The sequence below is a fragment of the Stegostoma tigrinum genome, chromosome 3 (assembly GCF_030684315.1).
Source record: "Stegostoma tigrinum isolate sSteTig4 chromosome 3, sSteTig4.hap1, whole genome shotgun sequence".
Classification (NCBI taxonomy): domain Eukaryota; kingdom Metazoa; phylum Chordata; class Chondrichthyes; order Orectolobiformes; family Stegostomatidae; genus Stegostoma; species Stegostoma tigrinum.
Window position 1 is genome coordinate 57282455 of NC_081356.1, and position 15467 is coordinate 57297921.

Genomic DNA, 15467 nt, shown 5'->3' on the forward strand with positions numbered 1-15467 from the left:
TGCCTTCTATCATTAGGTCAGAATTGGGGACATTCTGATTTTTTGTTTATTTGTCCATGGAATGCAGGTATTGCTACCTGGGCAGCATTTATAACCCATCATTGAGAGTGAACCACACTGCTATCGATCTGGAGTTACAAGTCGGCTAAACCAGGTAAAGATGGCAGACTTCCTTCCCTCAAGGGCATCAGTGAACAATTAGGCTAGCCATAAGGCTAGGTATTTATTTTAGATTTTTACCTGCCACGGTTTGATTCAATCCATGTCTCCAGAACATTGGCCTGGCTTTCTGGATCACTAGGCCAGTGGCATTAGCACTAGGCTACCACCTCCCATATAGTAGTACATGCAGCAATATTTGACTTCTCAGATACTGAAGTAGTCCATATGTGCATGATGCAAGTCCTGGATAAAGATGGCTACTTCAGAGATCTTTTCATTCTCTGAAATCTGCATTCGCGGCCCTATCCCCTTTCTACTTAAGGCACTAGTGGTGACATAAACTGAGACCTTCGGCTGCTTCATGGCATTCTTGACCATATTGGAACTACATTTACCACTACAGAAATGCCTGTCCGTTTTGTTACACCTCACCGGGTTGGTAGCACACTGGAAATCAAGCCCTATTCCCAGAGCTATCAAAAATCACGAATTTTCTTCTCAGACAGACACAGGCTAATAGAAAATACAGACCAGGTTTCTGTATTTAGAAAGAACTACTCTTTATTACAAATAAAGAGCATCCAATCACAGACAAACAACTATGAATTGTCAACACTTAACACCACTATTTAAAACTCTTATCCCCTTAAAAAGCCTCACTACACACAGACAGATGGATAAACACTGGTCTTATGAGTGGACAGGAGAAAATAGGGAATGAGTCTACAATGTTCACAAAGATTTTGCTTGCCAAGATTTTATGTTCTTCAAATGCTTTTCTCCAGTTTCTTTTCACTTCTTCACCGGAGGCACAAGCAATTGGTACATTAATGCAAAGTCTCTTACTTATTGGTAAAAGGCTATACCTTGCAGCAACTGGTGACGGGAAAATACACCCACTTTCTTCAGGCTTTAGTTATCTTGTTGGAAAGAAACACATTTGCCCCTTGTAGCAGTCCAAAGGCTTCTGACACCCACAGCTGCTCAGCTACCCAAGAACAAATCAGACAGTGTTATTGGGCTTATTACCCTTGGCATCCACGACTTCTCACAACCTCCCAGCCCAATCAGCTATTTGTTGCAGCCAACTCTCACCCTACATCTTCACTTTGCATCATAGTGAATTGGTATGATTCAGTGGCCATTAGAGTGACATGGTTGCAGGGTGGTCACGACTGGGAAATAAATATCTAGGGGTATCAGGCTATTCGAAAGGTCAGACAAGGAGGAAAGGGAGATGCTCTGATATTTATGGATAACAACAAGGTAATAGTGAGATGATATAGGTTCTATGGAGATGAAAGTGTAATTAGTGTTGGTGAAGTTTATAAAGAGTAAGTGGGAAAAGGTCACTGATACACGTTGTCTGTAGGCTATCAAATCTTAACATCATGGTGTAGCAAGCAATAAACAGAGAAATAATTTATGCATGTAAAAATGGCATGGGAAATATCCTGGGGGATTTTAATCTACGTTGATTGATTGATTGAATGATCTTATTGTCATATGTAGTGAGATACAGTGAAAAGCTTTGTTTATGAGCATACAGGCAGGTCACAGCGAGCAAAGGATGTACAGATCAAAAAGACTTAGAGGCATACAGGTTACATTGCAGCACTGGAGGTTACAACAAATGCACCTATGTCAGATTCCTGCTCATTGACTACAACTCTGTCTTCAACACCATCATCCCATCCAGGCTGATCTCAAAACTGCGTGACCTTGTTCTCGGCTCCGCCCTCTGCAACTGGATCCTCAGTCTTCTGACTTACAGGCTGCAGTGATACGTGACTGCACCTACTCCACAATAATACTCCACACTGGAGCCCCTCAAGGATGCGTCCTCCGCCCCCTACTGTACTCCCTGTACATGTACAACTGTGTTGCCAAATTCTGAACAAACACTATCTACAACTCGCTGGCGATGGCACCATAGTAGGACGGATATCTAACAATGACATGTCAAAATACAGAAGGGAGATAGACGGCTTGGCGACATGGCGCAATGAAAACTACCTGTCTCTCGACATCAGCAAAACCAAAGAAGTGATCATCGACTTCAGAAAGAAATGAAGAGAACATGCCTTCATCTACATCGGCAGAACGAAGGTTGAGGGGGTGAAGAGCATCAAGTTCCTAGGAGTGACGATAACCGATGACCTGTCCTGTACTTCCCACATAGCTGCAACAGTCAAGAAGGCACAACAAATCCTGTTCTTCCTCAGGCGGCTCCGCAAGTTTGTCATATCCATAAGGACCCTCACTAACTTCTACAGATGCACTGTTGAAAGCATACTGTCCGGGTGCATGGCGGCCTGGTAAGGCAACTGCTCTACTCAAGAACGCAAGAAACTATAGAAGGCTGTGTGCACAGCCCAGACCAACATGGAAGCCAATCTGCCATTTAACACTCTTTTTGCACACCTCACTGCCACAGATAGGCAGCCAACGTCCTCAAAGACCCATTGCACCCTAGTGCTGATCTCCTATAACCTCTTCTGACAATCTACATATTGATGGGTCAAACCAAGTTGGTTAAGGAAGTCTTGAGGAGAAGTTCATAGAAAGTATCTGCGATAGTTTCCTCAGACAGTTTATAATGGAATCTATGGAGAAGCAAACTATCGTAGATCTGGTCCTATGTAATAAGATAGGAATAATTAATGATCTCTTAGTTAGGGTACCCCCAGAAGGAGCCATCACAAAACGGCTGAATTTAAAATACAGATGGAAGATGAGAAGGTTAAGATTCAATACCAGTATCTTTTGCTTAAGCAAAGGGGACTACAATGGGATGAGGGAGGCATTGGCTATGGTAGACTGGTAATAAAGACTATATGGTGGGACAAACGAGGAACAGTGCAGGACTTTCAAGGTGATTTTTCACAGAGTTCAGCGAAAGTATGTACCAGTGAAAGTGAAGGACTGTTGGAAAAGGGATCATCAGCTGTGGACAAGTAAGGAAAAAAAGGAGGGTATCAAATTGAAAGCCAATGCTTACAAAGCGGCAAAGATTAATGGGTAACTAAAGGAATGGTAAATCTTTAAAGGTCAATACAAAGCCATGAGAAAAGCTATAAACGAAAGGTAAGGAACATTATGAGAATAAACTAGCTCAGAATATAAAAGCAGATAGCAAGAGTTTCTGCAACTACATGAAATGAAAGAGAGTGGCTAAATTGAAAATTGTGGGATTTAATAATGGGAAATGAGGAAAAGGCTGAGGCATGACCAGGTATTTTTTGTGGGTCTTCACTGTGGAAGACAGAAGTAACATGCTAATAATTGATGGCAAGGAGGACATGGCAGGTGAGGATCTGGAAATGATCATCATCACTAAAGAAGTACTGCTGGACAAGCTAATAGGGCTAGAGGTAGACAAGTCTGCTGGTTCTGATGGAGTACGTCACAGGGTACTAAAAAGGTGATGGCGAGAAAATAGCATACATGGTAATTTACCAAACTTATTTGGACTCTGGGGCGGTCCTGGCAGATTGGAAAACAGCAAATGTAACACCACTATTTTAAAAAGGAGTTAGATGAAAAGCAGGTAGCATAGGCCCATTAGCTTAACTTCTATTTAGGGGAAAATGCTTGAATCTATAATTGAGGAAGAAATTGCGAGACATCTGGACAGACATTGTCCCATTTGGCAAACACAGCACAGGTTCATGAAAGGCAGATTATTTCATGTTTAACTAATTTACTGGAATTTTTTGAGGACATTACAAGCATGGTGGACAACAGGGAACTGGCGGATGTGGTGTTTCTGATTTCCAGAAGGCACTTGACAGAGTAGTGCACAAGAGGCCACTGCATAAGATAAAGGTGCACAGCGTTATGGGTAACGCATTAGCATGGATAGAAGAATTGTTAATTAACAGAAAGCAAAGAGTGGGGATAAATGTTTTTTTTTCTGGTTGGCAATCAGTGGCTAGTGATGTGCCTCAGGGATCAGTGTTGGGACCACAATTTACACAGATGATTCAGAGTTCTGGACCAAGTGTAGTGTCTAAAAATTCACAGATGACACTAAACTGAGTGATAGAGCAAAGTGTGCTGAAGACACAGGAAGTCTGCAGAGGGATAGATAGATTAAATGAGTGGACAAGGGTCTGGCAGATGGAGTACAATGTTTGTAAATGTGAGGTAGGAATAATAGCAAAATGGACCATTATTTCAATGGTGAACAATTGTAGCATACAGCAATGAAGAGGGACTTGGGTATGCTTGTGTATGAATCACAAGAAGTTAGTTTTCAGGTAAGAAAGTAAAGAAACATTGTCCTTCATTGCTAGCGGGATGGAGCTTAAAAATAGGGAGATTATGTTACAGCTGTATAGGGTCCTAGCGAGGCCACACCTGGAGTACTGTGTACAGTTTTGGTCTCCATGCTTAAGAAAGGATGTACTGGCACTGGACGGGATGCAGAAGAGATTTACTAGGTTGATTCCAGAGGTGAGGGGGTTGGTTTATGAGGCGAGATTGAATAGATTGGGATTATACTCACTGGAATTTCAAAGAATGAGGGAGGGATCTCAGAGGAACATATAAAGTTATGAAAAGAATAGATAAGACAGAAGCGGGGAGGTTGTTTCCAGTAGAACTGGGGGCATGGACTCAAAATAAGGGGAAGCAGATTTAAGACCGAGTGGAGGAAGTACTTCTTCACCTATTGGGTTGTGAATCTGTGGAAGTCCCTGCCCAGTGAAGCAGCTGAGACTACCTCACTGAATGTTTTTAAGGCAAAGGTAGATAGATTTTTGAACAGTAAAGGAATTAAGGGTTATGGTGAGCAGGCAGGTAAGTGGAGATGAGTCACAAAAAGATCTACCATGATCTTACTGAATGGCGGAGCAGGCTCGAGTGGCCAGACAACCTACTCCTGCTCCTATTTCTTATATTCTTGCACACATTCAGGTGCCAACCCATCTATAAATAATCTCTTGAACTGCAAACACAACTTAAAATAAGTTTCAGTAACGTGCTTTTTAAAGCACAGCAATTACTCCTTCAATCTTTTGGCATAAAAACGTCCTTTCTATTTCAGTCTCCAGTCAAAAATTAGGTAAATTAAAATACAGTCTTTACAGTTTCTCAAACAAGTTAATCCTCTACCAGTACAACTCTTCCACCTCCCCTCCTATACAGCTGAGTCACCTACAGTGCCACTGATAAGACTCTTACTGCATTTTTCTGATGAACCAGCATCCTCACCAGTACCCAAAACATAAAACTGAGATTGTAAATGAGATTGTCTCAGGGGCTCCTGCAGTACCAGCCTGGTTCATTTTGACTGCCTGACAGTCACACATTCCTTATCTGCCCGTACATCTCTAAGCTGCCCTGTGTCCACCTCTCGAACCGCATCAGTTGTCTGCCACGCAGGTGCATAACAGTTATTCCAGCCACCATTAGAGTTCTGAAACTTGGAGATCAAGCCTATACAATTAGTGACACTTCTTACTGATATATTCACCTCAAACAAATGATGTTTTCATGACTTCCCACATCCCACAAGATATACATTTTATCCAACCAAGCTGACTGCTGTATATTAACTGCACTGACTCGTTATTACAGGTAGAAAAGCTTACCAGTGTTGAGCATTCTGCAGACACCAACTACAGGACAGACCATAGCTCTGAACTGTATACCTTAGAACAGAAGGAAAAGTTTATAAAATATTACAAAAGTATGTAGAAAAAGACCAGATGAGAGGAACTAATCACAAAGTTCTTTCAAATAGTTGGAATATACATAATAAAGCAATGGTTATAGAGATAGTAGGAACTGCAAATGCTAAAGAATCAGATATAACAAGGTGTAGAGCTGGATGAACACAGCAGGCCAATCAGCATCATAGGAGGAGAAAAGCTGATATTTCAGATCTAGACCCTTCTTCAGAAATTCTTCAGTTTTCTGAAGAAGGGTCTAGACCCAAAACGTCAGCTTTCCTGCTCCTCTGATGCTGCTTGGCTGCTGTACTCATCCAGCTCCACACCTTGTTATGTTATAATAAATCAACGGTTTCTTTTTCTGCTATTTGATTCTGTGGTAGAGGGAAATTTACAATGTTGCTCATATAGGATTCAAAAATCAATAATAATCAGTGCTGGTTAACACAGGCATTTTCATAAGGTCAGCCTGTCACATCTGTGGAAAAGTATCATGCTTAAACATTACTCAGACACAGAACATCCAACTACTTTTTAAATGGCTTCATTTCTCAATGTGGCACCGGAGTAGTGCATTGGAAATCAAGCCCTGATAGTCCCGGTGTCATCATAAAAATTAAAGATTTTTATCAAATATGCAAAGTTTCCAAGTTCACCTGATGTTCAGATCCATGTTGATAGAAAGCATGCATTAGGTTTCTGTACTAAACAAGAATCACGATTTTTTCAAGTTAGTAGACTCTAGCTGCAGGTAAACACTTCTAAATTATTGGCATATGACATTACTGTTTTAAGTTTTAATCTCCTAGCATTCTAGAACGCCAGGCGAATATTTTGGGAACATGGTTTCAAATCCCACCATGGCAGATTGTGAAATTAGAACTCAGTTAAAAATCTGAAATAAAGAGTTGGCCCAGTGGTGGCCATTTCACTTGTGCTGATTGATTTTTTTCACAACAATCTGATTTACTCATGTCCTTCAGGGAAGGAAATCTGGCATCCTCACCTCATCTGGTCTACATGCAACTTCAAGCCCCCAGCAATGCTGTTGACACTTAACTAAGCTCAGGGCAATCAGGAATTAGGAATTAGCAATAAATGGTAACCTAACTAACGATGCCCACATCCCATAAATGAATAAGTGCGCGCGCACGCACATACACACACACACACACACAGGCATACAGAAAGACAAACACAATAGGTATTGGGCAGAGTGGGAAAACACTGGAAAATTGTTTCTGGATCAGCTTGATATTAGCACAACGCAAAGTTAGACCCACTACTTTGAATGGCTCCTTAAAAGATGTGTTGTTGTTTATTTCAAATTATATTCCAATGCCCTTTAAAGGAGGTAATGGTGTCTTTCTTAACCACTATGAAGAAAAAGTAGCATTTTTTTTTCACTTCAACATATGATGTGTTTGATGACATTCTTTAAAAGAACTCAACTACAGATGGTATTTAAAATTGAATTTCTGACATATCCGCATGCGTATGAAACAACATTTTATATACTTATCAGTTTAGGAATGTAACACTTTATTTCTCAAAATGTAATACAAATGAAATAATTATATTGCATTAACACAGAAACAGGTGATGAAACTCTAGAGATTGTTACAAGATCAGCAAGTGGACCTTATAGAATATAAGATCCCTGACTGAGGCTATTAATCTAGTCCAATGAGGGAGCTGAGATTGACAGATTAGAACAGAAGTGTCAGAAATCCTTTTGACTCCTGGAGCTGGATCAGTGTCAAAGACCCTCCAAGGGTAATTCAGTGACGGGATACCGGTCTCTGTGAAGTTACTTCAGTAGCAGTGACAGAAAAGCATGTTCCTGTCAAGAAATTAGCAGGCAATAGTCGTCTTTGAATCGGAATAAGCAACTCTGGGATCATGCTCTATTTTGAGAACCTCGACATGTTCAATCCTACTGTCAAAGACTGGACCCAGTGTGTGGAAAGAACGCGTTCATAGAGCATAGAGATATACTGCATGGAAACAGATCCTTCAATTCAACTCATCCATGCCAACCAGATATCCTATATAAATCAAGTTCCATTTGCTAGCATTTGACCCATATCGCACTAAACCGTTCTTATTCATATACACGTCCAGATGCCTTTTAAATGTTGTAAAAGTACCAGCCTCTACCACATCCTCTGGCAGCTCATTCCATTCACGCGCCACCCTCTACATGAAAAAGTTGGCTGTTAGGTCCCTGATACACCTTTCCCCTCTCATCTTAAACCTATGCCCTCTAGTTTTGGACTCCCCCACCCTAGGGAAAAGACCTTGCCTATTTACCCTATCCATGCCCCTCATAATTTGATAAACCTCTATGAAGGTCATCCCTCAGCCTCAAATGCTCTAGGGAAAATAGCCCCAGCCTATTCAGCTTCTCCCCATAGCTCAAAACCTCTAATCCTGGCAACCTCCTTATAAATCTTTTCTGAACCCTTCTAGTTTCACAACATCCCTCCTATTGAAGGGAGACCAGAATAGCACGCACTACTCCAAAACTGGCCAAAGCAATGCCCTGTGCGATGCAACATGATCTCCCAACTCCTATACCCAATGTACTGGCCAATAAAGGCAAGAATACCAAACACCTTCTTCACTATCCTATTCATCTGCGACTCCACTTCCAAGGCAAATATGAACCTGCACTCCAAGGTCTTTTTGTTCTGTAACACTCCCAAGAACCTTACCATTAAGTGTATAAGTCCTGCCCTGATCTGTCTTTCCAAAATGCAGCACCTCACATTTATTTAAATTAAATTCCATCTGCCACTCCTCAGTCCACTGGCCCATCTGATTAAGATCCTGTTGTATTCTGAGATTACCATCTTTGCTGTCCACCACACCTGCAATTTTAGTGTCATCTGCAAACTTACTAATCATGCCTCCTATGGTCACATCCAAATCATTTATATAAATGACAAAAAGAAATGGACCTAGTACCAATCCTTGTGGCAAACTGCCAGTCACAGGCCTCCAGTCTGAAAAGCAACCGTCCACTACCACCACCTGTCTCCGTTGAGCCAGTTCTGCATCCAAATTGCTAGTTCTCCCTGTATTCCATGTGATGTCACCTTGGTAGCCAGTCTACCATGTGGAACCTTGTCGAATGCTTTACTAAAGACGGCACTTATCACATCACCAATCTGCCCTCGTCAATCCTCTCTTTACTTCTTCAAAAAACTCAATCAAGTTAGTGAGACACAATTTCCCACACACAAAGCCATGCAGACTATCCCTAATCAGTACTTGTCTTTCCAAATATATGTAAATCCTGTCCCTCAGGAGTCCCTCCAACAATATGCCTACCACTGATGTCAGGCTTACCGGTCTATAAGTTCCCTGGTTTTTCCTTAACACCTTTCTTGAATAGTGGCACAATGTTAGCCAACCTCCAGTCTTCCAGTACCTCACCTGTGGCTATCAATAGTACAAATATCTCAGTAAGGGGCCCAGCAATCTCCTCCCTAACTTCCCACAGAGATCTAGGGTACACATGATCAGGTTCCAGGGATTTGTCCACATTTACGCATTTTAAGACATTCAGCATCTCCTCCTCTGTAATATGGGCATTTTTGAAGATGTCACTATTTATTTCCCCAAGTTCTCTATCTTCCATATCCTTCTCCACAGTAAACACTGATGCAAAATACTTGCTTAGTATCTCTCCCATCTCCTGTTATTTTTTCTGGGCACATCACTTTGAGACAAATGAAAGTCACCAGATACTAAAATGTTTCTGAAAATGACGGATTTATTTAAGGAATATTACAACGCCAAGACTCCGCTAATTCTGAGATGCTACTGGTTTTACTCAACAACTTGATAAGCAGGGGAATGCACATCGGAATTTTTGACTAGTTTAAGATGACTGGCAGAGGCATATGACTTTGGTTTAACCATTCATGAGATGCTGCGAGATTGTGTGGTATGTGGGATTAATGGCGCAACCATGCAAAAGCATCTAGCGGCTGAAGCCAAGTGAACTTCAAACAGGCACGACAACTAGTTTTATCACTGGAAAATAAGTGGAACACATGAGTTGCAGGGTACTCCACAGAAATGGACACCCTCACCAGGCCGAATGAGCCTGGAGAACACCACATGAGTGATGGCAATTACACAGCCTCACTCAGGACTTTTCCTGAACAGAGGGACTCTACATCAGCCCACAGCAAAACTCAAAAAGAAAGCCTGGCCTCGGTGTAATTGCTGCCAGTAAGTGGACTCGAGACAGGAAGAGAGTCTCACCACACCTAAACTGAGTAAGAGGACTCACAGGTCAATATGCAAGAGAATGCACACCCTGGAAAGCCCATCTACATCTTGCTTAGAACAATCAAATTACTTAGCAACATCAAAGTAGAAACAATCAAAATAAACTTCTGGTTAAATGGCCACCCTGTTCTATTGGAGGTTGATACCAGTATAGCCATTTCAGTGACTGCAGAACCAGATGTTAACAAAATTTGCTCTCAACTCCAACCTTTAAGTTTATGCCAAACCTCAGGTAGGACCTATACCAGAGAAGCATTACAGATTAAGGTTACATCATCAGTTCTGGTGTCTTTTGGGAAGCAATTGGTTCAGTTACTGCTGATTGTTGTAAAAGGCTCAGGCATAAGACCATAAGACATTGGAGTGGAAGTAAGGCCATTCAGCCCATCGAGTCCACTCCGCCTAAACTTGATGGGGTGAAATTGGTTGAGAAAGATTCACCTAAATTGGCTCAACATTTTTCGATGAGAAAACGGCTGCCTGAGTGAAGCCCTAATTAACCACCAGAAGCTTTCTCAGGAAGGTTTTGGAACTTTCAAAGAAGCCAAGGCCACATTCCAGAAAGCAACATCACAATTCTGCAAGGCCTACTCAGTGCTATTTGCCTTATGAGCAAAAGTAGAGGCAGAAATCAGAAAGCATCTTTCCTTGGGCTGGTGAATTATTACAGAATGACCATACATAACCAGCCTCCATCCTGGCACTTGTGCGTCAACTCGTAAAAAAAGGTCAGCCTTGGAAATCACTATGTAGTCAAGCCACAGTTTTCAGTAAAGAAAAAGACATCATGCTCTAAGGTGTTGGCATACTGTGATCCCAAGTGAGATCTGGAGCTGACATGTGGCACCTCCCCATATGGTATCAGGATTGTATTATCTCATAGGCGGCCCAATGGAGAGGAGTGTCCAATTGTGTATGCATCCAGGGATTTGTCTACTGCAGAGGATAAATACACCCAGATAGAGAAGGAAGGTTGGGTGGTCATATTTGGAATCAGAAGGTTCTACCAGTGCCTTTACAGATGTAAATTTGTGACAATAACATACCACAAACCCCTGCTATGTCTACTTATAAAGGACAAGGCAGTACTGCCTATAGCTTCAGGCCGAACTCAGCCGAGGGCTCTAAATTAAGTGTGTAAGTTGCAATATCATCTGGGACGACCAGTAGCAAATGCAAATGCATTGTGCCACCTCTCGCTGGCAGGTACACCACTGTATGGTCTTAAATTTTCTGGACACACTTCCAGCTACAGCTGACAACATCAGACTTTGGAGCAGAAAGGATCTGGTACTGGAAAAACTGAAGCAGCTGGTGGTGATAGGGGAAACCAAACAGCTGTCACAACCAGAACTGAAACCTTTTTGGATCCAGAGAGACCAGATCACAGTACAGGATGGTACATTATTATGGGTAGCAACAGTGATTGTCCTGAGCAAACATTGCCACCAGATACCAGGGTGGCATGGTGGCTCAGTGGTTAGCACTGCTGCCTCATTGTGCCGGGGGCCCGTGTTCAATTCCACCCTCAGGCGACTATGTGTGTGGGGTTTACACATTCTCCCTGTGTCTGCATGGGTTTCCTCCGGGTGCCCTGGTCTCTTCCCACAGTCTAAAGATGTGCAGGTTAAGTGGATTGGCCATGCTAAATTGCCCATAGTGTTCAGCGATGTGTAGATTTGGTGGGTTACAAGGAGACGGGTGAGGGTGAGATGCTCTGAGGTTCGGTGTGGACTTGTTGGTTCAAAGGGCTTGCTTCCACATTGCAGAGATTCCATGAGATTCTATGAAATACTTCCTGAACTCCACAAGGGCCTTCCAGGGGTTTCCAAAATGAAGATGCTGGCAAGATGTTATGTCTGGTGGCCAGAACTGAATACAGACATAGCCATGTTGGTGGTACAGTGCCCAGTGTACCAACAAGGACAAAAATAATGCCAGCATCTCTCCCATATGTGTGGGAATGGCTGAGTAACCCTGGATATAGTTACAAACAACTGTCTTTTCAATGGGCTCAATGTTCTTAGTCCTTATGAATGATCACTCAGAGTGGCTGAACGTGCATAGAGTTCATTCATCAAACATGGTGATGACATTAGAAAATCTGTGTGCATCTTTTGCAATATGTGGACACCCAAATTTGAGCAGTTCCTAAAGTTGAACAGAATGTGACATATAAAGACAGCTCCATACGATCCATCACCTAATGGTCTGACAGGAAAAAGCAGTCCAACCTGTGAATGCTGCAGCCTACAGCTTCAGTGAGGGAGTCTGAGGGTGTGTGAGGGTAAAAATGACATAATGATGCAAGAACACTCCAAGTCATTAAAAGGCGTAGAGAGTTTTTGTTGCGGCAAACATTTATGAAATCTAAGTAGTGGCCAGACATGTATCAGAAAGCATCTGGAGGAAAAGTACGGCAAACATCCAAGGATATCTTGGAAATCCTCCTGCAGCAGTTTCAACAAACACGGTGATCTTTCTTGAAACCAAAGGTCAAAATATTCTTCTTATAGGGCAAATTTTAATGCGTCAACAATGGGACGTGGAATGCTTTTGACAGTTTAGTTTCTTTTGCTTTGATGTTGGGTTAAAGTTGTGTGGCATAAATTGGTAAAGCTGTGCAAATTACAGACCCTGAAACTTCTTTTCCAGGCTACTGATGTGGCAATAAAGGCAATTTAGGTACCCCCTGTGAATGTTCCATCTTTCACCAGAAAAATTAAAACTATGGGTCTCTTCTGCCACCCACCAAAATAAGACAAGCTAATTTTTAGAATTTCTCCCTCATGAAATTATCTCTCATAATGAGACATGCTGATCAAACTGGAAATCACTGTCTTAGACACCATAAAAACCTGACTGGCAGAAGCAGAGAGTGGCTGATGACTAGTGGAGTTTTACTACAGTCAGTGTTGTGACGACACTATTTGTATTGTTACAATCTGGACGATGGGACTGAGGGCATTGTTGCTAAGGTAGCTGGAGGGACAGGTAGTTTTGAGGAGGTGGGGAGGTTGCAGAAGGAATTGGAAAGGCTAGGACAGCAGGCAAAGAAGTAGTAGATGGAGCACAATGTGGGAAAGTCTGAAGTAATGCGCTTTGGTAGGAACAGTAGAGGCGTAGACTGTTTTCTAAATGGAAAAGCCTTTGGAAATCTGAAGCACAAATGGACTTGGTAGTCCTATTTCAGAGTGCGCTTAACATTAGCACGCATGTTCAATTGGCAGTTAGGAAAGCAAATGCAATGTTAGCATTAATTTCGGGAGTGCTAGAATACAAGAGCAGGTATTTACTGCTCAAGGTGTATATGGTTCTGGTCAGGCATATTTGGAATACTTTGAGCAGTTTTGGGCCCTATATCTAAGGATGGATGTGCTGGTGTTGGAGGAGTTCTAGGGGAGGTTTATAAGATTGGTCCCAGGGATGAAGGGCCTGTCATAAAAGAAGCAGTTGAGAACTCTGTGAGTCTGTACTCAATGCAGATTACAAAGATGACGGGAGGATCTTCCTGAAACTTATAGAATACTGAGAGACCTGGATAGACAGGATCTGGAGAAAATGTTTCCACTTGTAAAAGTGAGTAAGACCTGAGGACACAGCCCCAGAGACAAAGGAGGACCCTTTAGAACTGAGCTAAGGAGGAACTTCTTCAGGTGTTCACTCTGTAGAACTTGCTGCTATAGGATGCCAAGTCTTTGCGTGGATTTAAGGCAGATACAGATAGGTTCTGGATTAGTAAGGGATCAAGGGTTGTGGGGAGAAGACAAGGGAATAGGTTTGGGAAACATATCCACCATGACAAAATGGTGCAGCAGACCCAATGGACTGAGTGGCCTAATTCTGCTCTCACACTTTATGGATGATAACGATATTGGTTGCTAGATATGGCTAATGACAGGAAACAACGGATTTTACTCACTGAATTTAGAAATCTATCCAAGATCAAAAATATGCAATAGATAATTTAACAATGGTGTAAAATTAAAATATATTTACATGTTATCATAATGGCAAAGAAAATTAGCCTCTTAACATATAGCATGATTGTTACAGATCTCAAGTTGAAATGTGTCATTGATGTAATCATGGGAGAAAATCACCCAGGCAGCAAGCCACAGCAGCTGCATGGTTCAGGACAATCAGGAAAAAAATAAGTATTTCTATAAACTAAAATATGAAATAATGTTTTTATATATGCCATAACAGGCACAAGTATATGCTAACAGTCAAAATGCATACTCAGTTCTGTACTTAAAGCAGAAACCATGGATGACTTGTACTTTATTCAGGAACTTGAAATTAAAATATATCAACTATCTCAATGCTCATGCCTTCATTGAAAGAACAGCTGCAATTTGACACATCCTTGAAGAATGTTCACTTCCAAAGCAATGTTTTTTTCAACCCTGGTGATTCACCATTTTCATCTAAATAAGGAATCGTGCCAATTGACATAAAAATAGTTCCGTCAGAACAGTTATATTTCAAGCGGAGGAATGTAAGACCAATAAAACTACTACAGAGATACAGAATATGACCAAAGAGCCTAAGAATAATTACAGAAACAGGTAAACAAAAAAGCCATCATTCTCCTGCTCTTCTGGAATCATTTCATCATCATATTTCCTATCATACTGTATTTTATATTGTCAAAGGTTGGATCCTTTTCATGTATCTATTTTGTCAATGACCTCACTTAATAAATCAGTACCCTAAAAATCTTCATAATTGCTGACTTATGAACACGACAAATTAACCTCTTTCTAAAGTCTGATTCAAATAATTGTGTTTTGTTCCTTCCTGATGTGTCTAATAAATTTGAATTGCTAGATTTTGTTATTTCTCAATTCAAGATGCATTTTACTCTGAATTTGAAAGTGCACCCCACTCCAACTTGCAATAAAATTGATATCTTAACAACAAAGAATGTTCATGCAGGAAAAGTATAAAACTGCTCATGAGTGAAATTATTTATAACCTTTGAAAGTAATTAGCATTTTTTTTCCAGTTTTGAGGCCTGCGCTAACATTCTGGGGCCTTAAATAAAAGATTTTGCTGTGTACGTTCCTGAGATTGCCTTTCATATGGAGATATGATCCAGATGTTCCGTGCTTTGTTCTTTCTTTTTAATTTTCAGATTTTAAAATTATTTACACATCTTTCACACAAGCCAAAAAAATTCCTTCACTGCGAATTTGAGCAAACTTTATAAGAAAGAGCAATTTTCAAAGAACCATAACTTTGTCAGATTGAGTTTAATAGCATCTGTCATTAGTTAGACTTGTTATTGTCTATTTAATTGCAACTATATTTTGCATG

The 15467-nt window shown here is 41.2% G+C and overlaps 1 protein-coding gene across 8 annotated transcripts in view; it reads right to left on the reverse strand.

The window, feature by feature from the left end:
* aopep (aminopeptidase O (putative)) overlaps window positions 1-15467 on the reverse strand; it is a 326113-nt gene that overhangs the window by 76315 nt on the left and 234331 nt on the right. For 2 of the 8 annotated variants that reach the window (XM_059644621.1, XM_059644620.1), the window contains exon 14: window positions 5760-5819. The exons of the other annotated variants lie outside the window; for them this stretch is intronic. In XM_059644621.1, coding sequence (XP_059500604.1) covers window positions 5787-5819 — 33 coding nt within the window. In that variant the 3' untranslated portion in view covers window positions 5760-5786. The remainder of the gene's footprint in view (window positions 1-5759; window positions 5820-15467) is intronic. 8 annotated transcript variants of the gene reach the window in all.